The 17,416-nt window shown below is 42.7% G+C and overlaps 1 protein-coding gene across 1 annotated transcript in view; it reads left to right on the top strand.

Annotated features, from left to right (window-relative positions):
• Window positions 1–17,416, top strand: part of LOC120053423 (E3 ubiquitin-protein ligase znrf1-like) — a 51,033-nt gene that overhangs the window by 13,735 nt on the left and 19,882 nt on the right. The window contains exon 2 of the mRNA XM_039000549.1: window positions 2,682–2,777. Coding sequence (XP_038856477.1) covers window positions 2,682–2,777 — 96 coding nt within the window. The remainder of the gene's footprint in view (window positions 1–2,681; window positions 2,778–17,416) is intronic.

The raw sequence follows: 17,416 nt of genomic DNA, 5'->3' as shown, positions 1-17,416 counted from the left end.
CGTGGTTAGCTAATAGATTTACATATTGTGTCTTCCCTGTAAAACATTTTAAAAATCAGAGATGATGGCTTGAATCACAAGATCTGTATCTTTCATTTGGTGTCTTGGACTTGTGATTTCATGAACATTTTATTTTATGATATCCCTGTAACTTTAGGCTAGGCTATGCTAGTCAGCTTTTGTGATGGGGGGGATCCCGGATCCGGGTTTGTGAGGCGTTAGAGGTTTTAACAGAGCGCAGTGTGACGGCTCTATTTCACTTCTGTAGAAACAGAGCATGCCCACTCCATAGTTACTAGGCATATACCAATGGGTTGATATCTATACAGTGTGACAACTAGACTGTACATTGTTCAGGGTAAGTAAACAGTGGCTGTACTATTACTTAGTAAGGAATGATGAATCTGCTGTGATGGTTAGTTTCAGGTTGGGACATTGTATTGTGTTGATATTTGTGCTCTCTCTGCTAGTATGAAGTATGTCTTGTTAGTGGTTTGATAAAGGGCCAGCTCTGTGTTCATGAAACACACTGTGTTCACTGTAGGGAATATCTTTCTTTGCTTATGTTTTCATGCAGTCTTGTGATTTACTTTAATGGTCCCTATTGACCTCACAGTTTCCTAGAATACAATCAATCCCCCATGACTTACTGTAAACTTTAGTTCCCAGCACCACCCTAGAAGTCGTACTAAGTTGTTCCAAGCAACGAGTGGTATTTCTCAGTTACAGTATGTTCTCAGAGACTGATTTCTTTTCATTGCTATCAGTGGATGGATGAGCACACATACAAAAAGAGGTCCACAGTATCATCATGTGAACTCTGAACATTTCTTTGATCATTGAAATTGTCATAGAGCTGTTGCCATATACTGTCTGAATTGCCATTTACAGATAGGGCCTCTTTGGCCTCTTGCCTTCTGGGAGGTGATCCATGGGCTGTCTCTGTCCATCACATCCAACCATCTCTCATAGAAAGTCCTCACTCTACCTTTCTCCTGCACCTCTATTTTTTCTAAAATGTCTTCCATTCCTCTCTCTGTCTGTCCCTAAGTAAGGGCTGAAAATAGCAGCCAGGGGAAATGTGGGTCAGCTGTCATGGGGGGGTGGGGCTTCGGTTTACTGACTGACTAGGTTTACTTTTATCTTTCTTAGTTCCTCCCTCTATCTATCAATCCCACCCTCATCCCTTTGTCATACTTGCTGTTTCGTTCAAGTTCCCCCTTACTCTCTTTCTCTCATTTATAAAGCTGTCTCATTCACTTCAGCTGTAGGCCTTTATGGTGTGTTTTCATCTCTCCATCTCTTCTCCTGACTGTGCTGGTCTGTCTGGTCATTGCTTTATGCTTTCTAGGTGAACCCCAGACAGACTCAGACCAACCAGACAAGTCTCAAAGTAAGAGTTTAGACTCTGATCCCACCGAAGGAATGAATAAATATTGACTTAACATTAACATTAAAACACACATTCTGGTGCGGGAGCGTGGAGCAGCGATAGTACTGCAGTCTCCCAAGTATACATGAACGATATGGGTACGAAACTCACCCCTGACACACGCGATCTCTCCTCTACCTGTATCCCAACATGTACTTTCAATATTGTCTGAATAAAGAGAAAATACGTAACGAGGAATGAATAGCAACAACCTTTATGACTGCATAGTTGTCATTGGACCAAAAACAAGCTGATTTTGGCACAGCTGAGCTTTTTTTTGGCAATGTACACACAGCACAGCGTGGTCCCTGGACTGAGTGGTTTAATGACCAACGTGATAATGGCCTGCTGTTGTGCCCAAAAAGACTGGCGAGTCCAGCCCTTTGCTGGGGATCTGGGATGGTAAATGTGTAAATGTACAGGGTTTGATGCAGCGGCCAGTTAAACACTACTGAGTTGAGTCCCAAATGGCACACTATTCCATATATAGTGCACTACTTTTGACCAGGGTCGGGGATAGGGTGCCGTTTGGACAGAGCCCTGGTGTCTGTGCTTATGGTAGTTGTGTACATGTAAAGTGTTGGGTGCAGCCATCTGAACGCTACTGGTGTCTGTGTTAAAACAGTATTGAGGACTCATGATGCAAAACTCAACTCATGTGGTTGGAGGGAGAGCCACGCCAGGAATTGATGTAATCTCCTTTTATGTGCTTTGCTAATTCTGTAATATGCACAAAGCTGAAAACAAACATCGTAAGAGAGATAGCTAAGATAGAGCTTTGCAGTAATTTATGTCTGCTATTTGGAATGGGATATACACATTTGTATCAACATTTCGTTTTTTATTATTCAGGGACCATGCACAACAAATATCTTACCAGATTTAGCAACATAGCTCATTTTCATCGGCAATGTCTTTTCATATGCAGGTTAACATTCATAATCTTTACAGATTACTACATGTTTATTACATAGTGAATAAGAGACAGGTCTGTATTACATGCAAAGGGGACTGACACACAGAAAGACAGAGAGACACAGACAGACATAGTGATTCAATGTGAGTCTACATGGTTGATGCCACTGTTTGTGGTGCCCCATTCTAGTTGGGAACACTGGTTTGTAATAATCTAGGATCATTTGGTTCACTTATTCACTGTTGTGAGTTGGATGGTGGCTGTGAGAGCCAGAGAGCCAGTGTAACATGCATACACTAAAGTCTAACCAATCCTCCCTCTCTTTCTCCACAGGGTTCAAGTGTCCTGTCTGCTCCAAGTCTGTGGCGTCTAATGAGATGGAGGTGCACTTCATCATGTGTCTAAGCAAGCCCCGCCTGTCCTACAACGGTGAGACACCCTTCCTCATACAATATGGCCTCCTCCCTCCTCATCTCTGCTTCCTTCCCCTCACGTCTGCCACTTTTCCACCATGTGAATCTCTGAAACCTTCTCCTCTTCCCCGTCTCTCTCTTTTCCTACTTCAAATTCTTGCCATCTCTTCATCCCTCCATCTCTCTCTGGTTCATGTAGCCTCTCTTTCCCCTCTTACTCAAATGATGCTGGCTGTGACTGTCGGAATGTAGCTGTGAACTTTATATGGCCCGTCTCTCTAGTACCAGAGCTGGGGTCACGGTGGTGTGTTATTCCCTCCATTGACTCTCTCCATAGCACTACGTAGTCTGTCTGTCTGTCTAGGGGCGTGTCTCGATAGGATAGTACTGGAGTTCATAATTGTCAAATACAGTAGTTATAGAAATATAATTAGAATCCTGTATTTCTATATTAATGGCTTGGCCTGCTTGTACTCAAGTAATCACAGTATCCAAACAAAAAAAGCCTGATCTACATGTACCATACAGTAGCCAAATACATAGATAGTGTCTGTATGCCATTAGCGCTCCAATAGTGTTTTGTGTAATGCTGTCATCAAGGCAAAAAGTGTCTACTTCGAATAATCTCAAATATGAAATATCTTTTGATTTGTTTAACACTTTTTTGGTTACTACATGATTCCATGTGTTATTTCATAGTTTTGATGGCTGTACTATTATTCTACAATGTAGAAAATAGTACAAATAAAGAAAAACCCTGGAATGAGTAGGTGTGTCCAAACTTTTGACTGGTACTGTATATGTGACCGAACGACTTGATTCATTCTTACAGTATATAGCAACATTTGAAATTGTGTTTTTTACATTGGATAAAAGTAGAGACTCAGAGCTAGAAAATGGTAGAGGGAAGGCTCCTGTCTTTTTTGGGGCTAGCGGGAAGGTTCCCCTCTTTTTACGTGGCTAAACCAACTAGGCTTGTAATTTAACAATTTTATTCGTATATACAGATGGCATTCAAGTTTGTTATTAAGACAGATGAAAGTTCACATGTTACAGAAGGTATTTCTGCCAAAAAAATGTATTTAGATAAAAAAATACATGTTTACGTTCAAATGCTTCTCCTGTGAAGTAGTGACGCGCGACATACACCTAGTTTCCTGAAACGAGTCACATGTATACCTGTCTTGACTCGCGAGCACAGTATGTTCAAATCGATTCAGGTATACAATCAGCCTTTCCAGAACATTATGGGTGCCTGTTTGCTGTTCTTTTCCCTGTGTGCCTGCCTGGCTCCAGGTTGTGTGATTGACAGTGTGGCTGGCTGAGATATCTGTCTGCCTGTAGTCTTGGGCAGCCCTGTGTGACTGACTGACTGACTGTCCGGCCCAGCCTGTCTGGTCGGTATGGGGCTGAAGGTGACCCTGTGGGCTACGTGTCACATATGACCAGTCTGCTTTCTGGGGCTCATTTAAGGCCAGGTATGTCTGGACACATAGGGAGAGGGAGAAGGAGACCGATGAGGGGCTGAAAAGGAATGGGGGTAAAAGATTGATTGAGATAGTGAGAAGAAATTAAAAGAGAAACTGACTGGGATTGATGAAAGAGTACGGAGAGTAATACAGTGATGGCTGATAAAGAGTAAGAGGGGAGAGGAGTAAGAAGATACATATCTCCTTGTTTGTGTGGTTTTCCACTTCCCTGTCACTCTTTTTTTCTTACTTTTTCTCCCTCTCTCCATCTCTTCCTCTATCCCTCTCTATCACTATCTCTTTCCTTCTCTGTCACTCTCTTTCTCTCTCACAGTCTGTCTCTCTCTCCGTCTTTCGCTCTCCCCCCCTCCCCCCTCTCTGTCCGCAATCCCCTAAATAAGTGACACACAGGGACAGGACTGTGGCTTATCTTATTTCCCAGAATGCTCTGTGGTCTATTGTCAATCAGCTGGGCCCACTGCCTGTCACACATCAGCAGATCTCCTCTCTGCAAGGCCAATGTACACACACACACACACACCCTGCCCGCAGTGGCCCGTGATAAATGTGTGTGCCTGTCTGTATACTTACTGTGTTTCTGTTTGTGGAGCATTTAGAGAGTTGTGTGTGTCTATAGAGAAATAATGAGATAGACAATACATACATTGTGTGGGTATCTGGCCAACAAGGTTTGCATTGTGATATTGGTTAAGGGTTTGAAATGCCACACATTATTGTGTTGTTTACCCTGTGGTATTTACTGGTGCTTAGCGCCATGAACTCCCGTCTACCCCAGCGGGAATTGCTCCTGCTAGGGGATGAACATGGGGTGACACGTAAGTTACACCCAGATAATACAGAAATGGCAGTGCATTAACAGCAGTCAAAGACAGTTCCATCAAAATGATATGAGACAATGTATTGACAATCTTGACTGTATTGAAATATTCATGTAATATTTAGCTGATAAACTCCTTCCACACTCAGTGTCATTTGCATACAGTATTTTACCAACAGAGATTTGGCATTCTCCCCAAACACATCAAATAGGAGTAAAGTAGTTTGTTCTCTCTCTCTCTCTCTCTCTCTCTCTCTATCTCTCTCTCTCTCTCTCTCTCTCTCTCTCTCTCTCTCTCTCTCTCTCTCTCTCTCTCTCTCTCTCTCTCTCTCTCTCTCTCTCTCTCTCTCTCTCTCTCTCTCTCTCTCTCTCTCTCTCTCTCTCTCTCTCTCTCTCTCTCTCTCTCTCTCTCTCTCTCTATCTATCTATCTATCTATCTCTATTCAAGGGCTATATTTAAGCATACAAAGTCGTAGCCCAAAAAAGACACAGTGGTCAGCTCACGTGGACTGGGTATAACAAGGCCTCACTCTCCAGCTCATACTCACGTGTTCACTAAAACAGTGTCACATTCATTCACTCAACAACCACTTCACAAACACCCCTAGAATCCTAGAAAACACAACCATAAGACAACCTATCTTAGCAACCACAAGAATTAAACAATTTAACACAAATAAAAATACATACACACCACACAGTCACAAACATATAGTACATAGGCGGTATACAGAGAGCCCTGTAGACATAATGCACTGTACATTGCAGTGTGAAGACCTAGACCAGGGCTCTCCAACCCTGTTCCTGGAGAGCTACTGTCCTATAGGTTCTCTCCAACCCTAATCGAGTTCACCTGATTCTAGTAATTAGCTGGTTGATAAGGTGAACCAGTTAGTTACAACTGGGGTTGGATTGAAAACCAACAGGACGGTAGGTCTCCAGGAACAGGGTTGGAGAGCCCTGACCTAGACCTAAATCCATCCATAGTACTGTAGACCACATTGCATGTACACAAACACACACACTCACTCACAACTAACCTGTCTCCACCCTCCCCCCGGCTGGTTGGCGTAATGTGGAGGGAGCTGCTGAAGCCATAGCTCCTTAGAGGATAAAGCTAAGGAGCAGGAGAGTGGACTGGGGGAGGAGGAGGGGGTGCTTATTGTTCTAGCGCAGGGGTGTGGAAGGGGAACAGCTGTGTATAGACTTACTGAGATCCAGTTTTGGAGATTGAGGATGCTGGAGGAGGAAAGGGGGTGGGGGAGAGGGGGAGGCAGCCAGGGGGTTGATGGGACTGGGCGGCTAAGCTAAGCTGATTTACATTCAGAGCATATGTCTTATGTCTGTCTCACTCCATTTCACGCTGTCTTCTCCTCCCTTCACCTTAGCTGCCCCACATTCCCTCTCTCCTCTCTCATCCATCCTCCTCCCTCTTCTCCCGCTTTCCTTTGTTCCTATGGGGAGCTTCAATACTTATAGTTAGAGTTGCAAAATTCTGGGACGTTCCCGGAATCAGGAGGGAATAAGCAGGAAATCCGGATTCCTCCATCCAGGATTCTGGAAAACCAGGGAATTTATTATTAAAGTTCCCAGATTTTTGTAACCCTACGGTATTTACCCAGGGATCAAACATTTTTAACGGTCATTCTCAAAGATACACTTCCTTGAATGCTTTGAATAGAGCATCAGAGATTCAGAGCAGCCTATCGCCTAGTAGTCTACCCTTTGTTTTAAAACCACACACTCACTCACACAAAACAGTCACCGCAAGAAAGCATGCAGGCAGGCAGCACACATTTCCAGGGGAAGAAGTATGGAGTGAGATTTGTTTCTTTACTCTGTAAATATGTTTATCACAATCCGTGTGTATATTCAACATAAAGTGCCTTCGGACAGTATTCAGACCCATACATTTTTTCCACATTGATACGTTACAGCCTTTTAAAAAATTGATTAATAGTTTTTTTCCCCTCATCAATCTACACACAATACCCCATAATGACAAAGCAAAAACATATTTCTCGAAATGTTTGCTAATATCACAGTACAACTTGATTGGAGTCCACCTGTGGTAAATTCAATTGATTGGACATTATTTGGAAAGACACACACCTGTCTATATAAGGTCCCACAGTTGACAGTGCATGTCAGAGCAAAAACAACGCCACGAGATCAAAGGAACTGTACGTAGAGCTCCAAGACAGGATTGTGTCGAGGCACAGATCTGGGGAAGGGTAGGAAAACATTTATGCAGCATTGAAGGTCCCCAGGAACACAGTGGCCTCCATCATTCTTAGATGGAAGAAGTTTGGAACCACCAAGACTCTTCCTGGAGCTGGCCGCCCTGCCAAACTGAGCAATCGGGGGAGAAGGTCCTTGGTCAGGAAGGTGACCAAGACCCGATGGTCACTCTGACAGAGCTCCAGAGTTCCTCTGTGGAGATGGGAGAACCTTCCAGATGGACAACCATCTCTGCAGCACTCCACCAATCAGGCATTTATGGTAGAGTGGCCAGACGAAAGCCACTCCTCAGTAAAAGGTACATGATAGCCCACTTGGAGTTTGCCAAACGGCACCTAAAGATTCTCAGACCATGAGAAACAAGTCTCTGGTCTGATGAAACCAAGATGGAACTCTTTGGCCTGAATGCCAAGCGTCACGTCTGGAGGAAACTATTCATACGGTGAAGTATTGTGGTGGCAGCATCATGATGTGGGGATGTTTTTCAGCGGCAGGGACAGGGAGACTAGTCAGGATCGGTAGAAAGATGAACGGAAAAAAGTACAACGAGGTCCTTGATGAAAACCTGCTCCATAGGGAAGGTTCACATTCCAACAGGACAACGACCCTAAGAACACAGCAAAGACAACACAGGAGTGGCTTCGGGACAAGTCTCTGAATGTCCTTGAGTGGCCCAGCCAGAGCCCGGACTTGAACCCGATCTGAATTTTTCATCTAAAAACCTGTTTTTGCTTTGTCATTATGGGGTATTGTGTGTACTGTAGATTGATGAGGGGGGGACTATTTAGAATAAGGCTGTAACGTAGTGTAATAAAATGTGGAAAAAGTCAAGGGGTCTGAATACTTTCCGAATGCACTGTATAACGTTATTAGGATGGGCTATGTTGAGAATGCAGTATATACATACACAGTGAGTAAACAAAAGTATATAAACAGAATATGAGGTTAGGGTGTACAACTATGGCACAAAGCATTAGACTTTGCCAAACTGCTTGCATGCAGTGTCTTATAACTGGTACTGATTTTTGAGAACTATACAATATATGTTGGTTTTCATTCCAACCCCTATTTCCACCTATAGTCTTTTCTTCAGACATTCATGGATCACTGCTTTGGGTCTGATGTCAGCAACACTTACGTCCGGTCCCAAGTCACTCCCCAACTATTTGTTTCTGTAAGGTGTGAGATAAATCATTACACTGCTTATATACTAGATGTCCTCCATTCGCCTATTAACAATTTGACTCACTCCCACATATGGTGAACACTTATCAGTTTCCAGGTCACTGAGGAGAGAAGGACGGAGGAATTAAGGAGAAACATTTTTTACACAATTTACAATCTCCTTATGCCTATTCTAAACAGAGAAACTACTGTATCTGGTCACATGAACTATAAAAGTGGTTGTTTACCCACAAATACAATTTTACAAATTTTTCTAAAGTTGGTCACAAAACATTTTTGTCAATAACAACATTTTCTGAGAGTATTACCAGTGGGTTGATAAATACATATGGGAAAGAAGAGGAGGGCCACAGCAAACACAGGAGGTTGTTTGGTAGATTTTGGTTCCTAAACGAACCATGTGTCTGCTATGCTGATAGATGAAATCCAATCTTTACAGAATGTACTGGTGATGGTGCCCTGGTAGGCGGAGGGTCTGGAAGCATATTGATGCTTTTGGAAGGCTGCCATCAACCACTGTAACCTTCACTGATTGAGTCAGGATCTTCCACCCAACCCAGAATTTGAGGAGCATCTTTAGCATGTCTCTTAAGGCTAATAATGAACAGAACAAAATCATTCCAGTACTTTAGTAGTGTGTACTTTTTTATAGTACACACTACTATTATATCAAAATTGAATGTCTACATAGGTATTGAACTTGATTCCCGTTTTCAACAAACTGCCAGAGGTATCCAGTTGTCAGGCATTTTGCGTCTGTTGGGCATTCATCACTGTCGTCCAGGGGCTAGACTATTTGTGCAAGTACAATTTAATAGAAAAAAATGAAATAATTCAAGCACCTCTTGAGAATAACTAGGACCACAAAGTGCTAGGCTGATCTCTAGGTTGAGATCCTGACCCTATGGTATAACATAACCAATGCTCCTTTTTTTCTCTTTCTCATTGGAAAGTTAGGCGTGAACGTGCATTCAGATTTCCAGCAATTGCGCTGATTGGTTATCACACAAGTTATTTTCCCCAGGGGGGTTGAGACCTGCTGTTTGAATTTGCAAACAAACGGTTTTCAAAGCGAGGAGGCAGCGCTCAGGGGCTGTGTGTGTGTGTGTTTTGAGTGAGCGTGTGAGTGACAGAGAGATGCAACCAGTGAAAGCACATCCACCCCATTTATTGACTCATTGTGCCAACAACACCAAAGATCTGCCCCCAGATGCATAGCCAGGGCCAGGTTAAGGGTATAGATTTACTAAAATGTCTAAATATTATGAAGGGCACTATACCTCTAGGCTTAAGACAGCGGCTGCCTCTCACCGAAACACCAATGGAACAATGTCTGGTCGCAGTGTCAGGAAGTTCCACACGGTGGTCTCCTGAAGGCCCTTTCTCATTGTTTGTCAGACCACCTAAAATACATGATTACAATGCACACAAGCCTTTGGTGATGAGGAAGCAGTGCAACAGTTTTAAAAGGTTTTATAAAAATGTTGGCTTCATGCAGTTATATGCTAATTTCCTTAAAACAAAAACAATAACAATTGCGCCTGGGGCGGCCAGTCACACTGTTTCAGCTTTCAACCCCAGCCCCCATGTGTCGAGACCAAGACACGTTTAAATGTAGAAAAACAAGACCTGACCGAGACTAACCATCTTAAAATGACAGATAAATACTGTTTTTTTTTTACATTATCCATTGCATACTGGCAGGGCATACTCATCTATCTTACACGTGTACAAAGCAAGGTGCCCTTTAAATGTTGTGTTTTATCACTTCTACTTCAACGTAACCAACAAGAGTCTGTACTCAGTGGTGTATCTTGACCTCTTGAGTTGATAGATTACATAGGCTATTGTCTTATCCCAGACCATGGCTGTTTCTCAACTGCATTTCCTGTTTTCCTCACCTCCTTGAATCCATGACAACAACAAAAAACACATTTGAGGAAAATTTCAGAGGAATCAACAAAAAAAAGGGAAAGGGAAAAGGGGGATACCTCGTAAGTTGTACAACTGAATGCCTTCAACTGAATCAGAGAGGTGCTGGGGGCTGCCTTAATCGACATCCACGCCTTCGGTGCCCGGGGACACAACAAGAAAAGACAATTAAGAAAGAGACGTGGTCTCAAATACCATTTTTTTGTAGTCTCTCAACCCTTGTGGTGAAGCCTTAGAGCAGCACCCAGTCCATGATATTGGTACCAACACATAGTATAGACACCATGAATTAACAAAGACCGCATATGTGGTCTCAGGATCAGCACAAGAGTATAAAGTAAATCTATTATAATGACACATTAACTCAATACATATTGTGTTCTTAGACTGACAATAATGTACACTATCAATATACACACCAGCTTAATGGTGTCACGGATGTCCAAGGCCAGACAGTCATATAGTTCCACAGTGGCAGTATCTGCTTTTCTCCCCAAGAAAAACATGGACCACAGCCGAGCTCAATCCACGGAGGCACGGACACCCATGACAAGGCGTATGACATTAAAGTGAGATTCATGTCATGTGCCTTTACGCTCAAGTTAAGTCTGTACAGTATGATTACAAAATGTTGCCTTTTATTTAACTGGTAACATTGCCCTCAACCCACAAGACAAAGGGCAGGAAACTGACAAGAGGAAATCGACAGAAACAGAATGCATGTCATTGACTAGGCAACAACATATCAATCAATGTTACAATGAACAACAAGTTACTTGACTAGCTAGCAAATAAGCCTAGATGGAGCAAAACACTGCAAGCAGCATTTCTTACTTTTTTAATCAGATAATGGTCCAATTTCTTACCTTCAAACCAGTTGGGAAAGAGCGATTTGTCCTGCCTCGAATCACTTGTCCTCTAGTTCCTGAATGAAAACAAAAATATGATTTGCCACATTTAGCATCAGCTAGCTAACTATCTGGCTAGCAAGATCACCAATTCAGGATTTAAAAACTGTGCGGTCCTTCATAATTGACACATTCCTGACGTTACAATTAGTTAGTTTAACGTAAGTTGTTCATCTAGCATAAATATGACGAGATTGCCATCTATGCTAGCTAGCTTTATCGCATCCAACGTCGTTAGCTAGCCGATGTTATAGCTAGCTAGCTATAGTTAGCTAGCTTGACTCAGCATCGGTTGTACAGTTGAAGTTGGAAGTTTACATACACTTAGGTTGGAGTCATTAAAACTTGTTTTTCAACCACTCCACAAATTTCTTGTTAACAAACTATAGTTTTGGCAAGTTGGTAAGGATCTACTTTGTGCATGACACAAGTAACTTTTCCAACAATTGTTTACAGACAGATTATTTCACTTATAATTCACTGTATCACAATTCCAGTGGGTCAGAAGTTTACATGCGCTAAGTTGACTGTGCCTTTAAACAGCTTGGAAAATTCCAGAAAATGATGTCATGGCTTTAGAATCTTCTGATAGGCTAATTGACATCATTTGAATCAATTGGAGGTGTACCTGTGGATGTATTTCAAGGCCTACCTTCAAACTCAGTGCCTCTTTGCTTGACATCATGGGAAAATCAAAAGAAATCAGCCAAGACCTCAGAAAAAAAATTGTAGACCTCCACAAGTCTGGTTTATCCTTGAGAACAATTTCCAAATGCCTGAAGGTACCACATTCATCTGTACAAACAACAGTACGCAAGTATAAACACCATGGGACCACGCAGCCGTCATACCGCTCAGGAAGGAGACGCTTTCTGTCTCCTAGAGATGAATGTACTTTGGTGCGAAAAGTGCAAATCAATCCCAGAACAACAGCAAATGACCTTGTGAAGATGCTGAAGGAAACAGGTACAAAATAATCTATATCCACAGAAAAACGACTCCTATATCGACATAACCTGTGTCTGGTTAGACTGTAAACTCTCCTTCCAGACTCACATTAAGCATCTCCAATCAAAAATTAAATCTAGAATCGGCTTCCTATTTTGCAACAAAGCATCCTTCACTCAAGCTGCCAAACATACCCTCGTAAAACTGACTATCCTACCGATCTTCTACTTCGGCGAAGTCATTTACAAAATAGCCTCCAACACTCTACTCAACTAATTGGATGCAGTCCATTCACAGTGCCATCCATTTTGTCACCAAAGCCCCATATACTACCCACCATTGCAACCTGTATGCTCTCGTTGGCTGGCTCTCGTTGGCTGACCCTCGATTCATACTCGTCGCCAAACCCACTGGCTCCAGGTCATCTACAAGTCTCTGCTAGGTAAAGCCCCGCCTTATCTCAGCTCACTGGTCACCATAGCAGCACCCACCCGTAGCACGCGCTCCAGCAGGTATATCTCACTAGTCACCCCCAAAGCCAATTCCTCCTTTGGCCGCCTTTCCTTCCAGTTCTCTGCTGCCAATGACTGGAACGAACTGAAAAAATCACTGACACTGGAGACTCATATCTCCCTCTCTAGCTTTAAGCACCAGCTGTCAGAGCAGCTCACAGATCACTGCACCTGTACATAGCCCATCTGTAAATAGCCCATCCAACTACCTCATCCCCATACTGTAGTTATTTATTTATCTTGCTACTTTGCACCCCAGTATCTCTACTTGCACATTCATCTTCTGCACATCTACCATTCCAGTGTTTAGTTGGTATATTGTAATTACTTCGCCACCATGGCCTATTTATTGCCTTACCTCCCTTATCTTACCTCATTTGCACACACTGTATATATACTTTTTCTACTGTATTACTGTACAGTTTGTTTACTCCATGTGTAACTCTGTGTTGTTGTATGGGTCGAACTGCTTTGCTTTATTCTTGGCCAGGTCCTAGTTGTAAATGAAAACTTGTTCTCAATAGCCTACCTGGTTAAATAAAGGTGATATATATATATATATATATATATATATATATATATATATATATATATATTAAACCTGAAAGGCCGCTCAGCAAGGAAGAAGCCACTGCTCCAAAACCGCCATAAAAAGACAGACTGCGGTTTGCAACTGCACATGGGGACAAACATCATATTTTTGGAGAAATCTCCTCTGGTCTGATGAAACAAAAATTAAACTGTTTGGCCATAATGACCATCGTTATGTTTGGAGGAAAAAGGGTGATGCTTGCAAGCCGAAGAACACCATCCCAACCATGAAGCACAGGGGTGGCAGCATCATGTTGTGGGGGTGCTTTGCTGCAGAAGGGACTGGTGCACTTCACAAAATAGATGGCATCATGTAGATGGAAAATTATGTGGATATATTGAAGCTACATCACATCCCATTTGAGACCAAGTTAAAGCAAATGTGTCTTCCAAATGGACAATGACCCCAAGCGTACTTCCAAAGTTGTGGCAAAATGGCTTAAGGACAACAAAGTCAAGGTATTGGAGTATCCATCACAAAGCCCTGACCTCAATCCCATAGAAAATTTGTGGGCAGAACTGAAAAAGTGTGTGCGAGCAAGGAGGCCGACAAACCTGACTCAGTTACACCAGCTCTGTCAGGAGGAATGGGCCAAAATTCACCCAACTTATTGTGGAGAGCTTGTCGAAGGCTACCCGAAACGTTTGACCCAAGTTAAACAATTTAAAGGCAATGCTACCAAATACTAATGAGTGTATGTAAACTTCTGACCCACTGGGAATGTGATGAAAGAAATTAAAGCTGAAATAAATCATTCTTTCTACTATTATTCTGACATTTCACATTCTTAAAATAAAGTGGTGATCCTAACTAACCGAAGACAGGGAATTTTTACTAGGATTAAATGTCAGGAATTGTGAAAAACTGAGTTTAAATGTATTTGGCTAAAGTGAATGTAAACTTCCGACTTCAACTGTATGTCCTAATGATTGAATTTAACATTCATATGAAAGTATGCCGTTGAAAATGTTAACATCATTTGTTGAATAAATAAACATAATTCTCACATTTCACGAAGTTGTTGTTTAATATTCTTCTAGAAAATGTTGTCCCAATACATGGGGATATGACATCCTGCCTTGACATGACGTCATCGCACTGCGCCTTACGTGACATAGATCTCAATGACTGGAGCTGCACTGTCCATTTGTGGATTGAACCAAACATTGTCTATTATATTGACAAGATAGTCAAGTGACAATGGAAATACATGTCCTCAAAGATGGAAGTCAGGCGGGAAGAGGCGGGATCAGGTGGGACCATTATAGCCAATGAGAAGACAGATACACGTGAACAATAGGCCATACAGATAGATGGAGGACTCATCTTTGTATCTGGGCCATTGTAATGTCTGTGACCCCATGGGCAGTGCCACTGAGCATCTTGGCATAGTTCTGTTATAATCTCCACCCGGCACAGCCAGAAGAGGACTGGCCACCCCTCATAGCCTGGTTCCTCTCTAGGTTTCTTCCTAGGTTTTGGCCTTTCTAGGGAGTTTTTCCTAGCCACCGTGCTTCTACACCTGCATTGCTTGCTGTTTGGGGTTTTAGGCTGGGTTTCTGTACAGCACTTCGAGATATTAGCTGATGTACGAAGGGCTATATAAAATAAACTTGATTGAAACTTGATTGACTGAGGCTATCTCCATTTTGAAGTAGTCCATTTTCCTCTTCATTGGTTGATTGCTTCCACCCAGTTGACTATTTTAAAGTGGTGGAAACTCTTAACAAACTATAGTTTTGGCAAGTTGGACACACGTGGCATTTCGGCAACTTTAAAAAACAACTTTATATCTGAGTTGTGCCTGCTGTCATACAGATATATAGAGGACTCATCGTAGATATAACCTGTTTTAGTATGGACATTGTCATTGAGGGTTTACACCACTTATATCAGTGCTTTTGTATCAACCTAACCATTATGAAACTTCTATTCATTCAAATGAGCCTCATGTAGCAAATTAGCAAATTTGACACTCTCATTGATTCCTCACTTCGTGGGCTTACTTTCGTGGACAAATTTTGGGCTGAGTAAAACCTCTTGCTTCGCCTCTTCCTCTCTGATTGACCACACAAATCAGCAGAAAATACAGATCCACAAGCACTTTTTGATGTGCAAATACACATTACACAGTTGTAAATGTTAGGAATTTCTTAACATTTGCTCACATCGTTGTACATTTATTCAAATTGTTGTTTTATTTGTGAGCTACGTTAAATATATTTACAGATCATGATTGAATTGTGACTCATGCTGAACATGCATATGGATCTTGGTTTCATTTGGGCAATATTTATACATATTTACGGATTATGGTTTTATTTAAGAAATGTTTTAATATATTCACATATCATAGTTTTATTTGTGAGTTATGTTGAATATACGCACAGATCGTGGTAGACATATTTACAGAATAAGGAAACAAAGTTGCTGTAACAGGATGTGGTCTGGTCTCCTACTTTGGTCTGGCACAGTGCAGCATTTCCTGTCAAAATTAAAACTAGGTTTTACTGGAATCCACCACCTCGTCTTCAAAGAACACTCTGTTTCAACATGTGTTTCAGTGAGTCACGGTAGGAGAATGAGCTAACATGTCATATCCTGCTGATCAAGAACTTGCTGAACAACCGGCTGGATGTTTCAGTAACAGCTCAGACTATACGGACACACAGACACAGACACACACACAGTACAGCATACCCTTATAAAAAAATACATGTTCACATGTTGAGCTGACATTTCACATGTGAAATTTAATTTAGAGTTCACATGTTAACACCACCTTTTCACATCAATAACATGTATTTATAAAGCCCTTTACACATCAGTTGAAACCCAGCCTAAAACCACAAACAGCAAGCAATGCGGTGGCTAGGAAAAACTCCCTAGAAAGGCAGGAACCTAGGAAGAAACCTAGAGAGGAACCAGGCTCTGAGGTGTGGCCAGTCCTCTTCTGGCTGTGCTGGGTGGAGATTATAACAGTACATGGCAAAGATGTTCAAACGTTCATAGATGACCAGCAGGGTCAAATAATAATAATCACAGTGGTTGTAGAGGGTGCATCAGAGGGTGCAACAGGTCAGCACCTCAGGAGTAAATGTCAGTTGGCTTTTCATAGCCGAGCATTCAGAGTTCGAGACAGCAGGTGCGGTAGAGAGGGAAAGAGTTGAAAACAGAAGGTCTAGAAAAAGGTAGCACGTCCAGTGAACAGGCCAGGGTTCCATAGCCGCAGATAGAACAGTTGAAACTAGAGCAGCAGCATGACCAGGTGGACTGGGGACAGCCAGGAGTCATCAGGCCAAGTAGTCCTGAGGAATGGTCCCAGGGCTCAGGTCCTCCAGGAGGGGAGGGAGAGGGAGAGAGAGAATTAGAGGGAGCATACTTAAATTCACAAAGGATGCCGGATAAGACATAAGAATTACCCCAGATATAACAGACGGACCCTAGCCCTCGACACAAACTATTGCAGCATAGATACTGGAAGCTGAGACAGGAGGGGTCAGGAGACACTGTGGCCCCGTCTGACGATACCCCCGGACAGGGCCAACCAGGCAGGAAATGATCCCACCCACTTTGCCAAAGCACAGCCCCCACACCACTAGAGGGATATCCGTAAACCACCAACTTACTACCCTGAGACAAGGCTGACACGGCACGAACCCGAGGGGACGCCATACCGGACAGGAAGATCACGTCAGTGACTTAACCCACTCAAGTGACGCACCCCTCCTAGGGATGGCATGGAAGAGCACTAATAAGCCAGTGACTTAGCCCCCGTAATAGGGTCAGAGGCAGAGAATCCCAGTGGGGAGAGGGGAACCGGCCAGGCAGAGACAGCAAGGGCGGTTCGTTGCTCCAGTGCCTTTCCGTTCACCTTCGCACCACTGGGCCAGACTACACTCAATCATAGAACCTGCTGAAGAGATGAGTCTTCAATAAAGACTTAAAGGTTGAGACCGAGTCTGCGTCTCTCACATGGATAGGCAGACCATTCCATAAAAATTAAGCTCTATAGGAGAAAGCCCTGCCT

The sequence above is a fragment of the Salvelinus namaycush genome, chromosome 9 (assembly GCF_016432855.1).
Source record: "Salvelinus namaycush isolate Seneca chromosome 9, SaNama_1.0, whole genome shotgun sequence".
In the NCBI taxonomy this organism is placed as follows: Eukaryota; Metazoa; Chordata; class Actinopteri; order Salmoniformes; family Salmonidae; genus Salvelinus; species Salvelinus namaycush.
The sequence above is the reverse complement of the archived record's forward strand: the minus strand, read 5'-3'. Positions and strand labels throughout refer to the sequence as shown.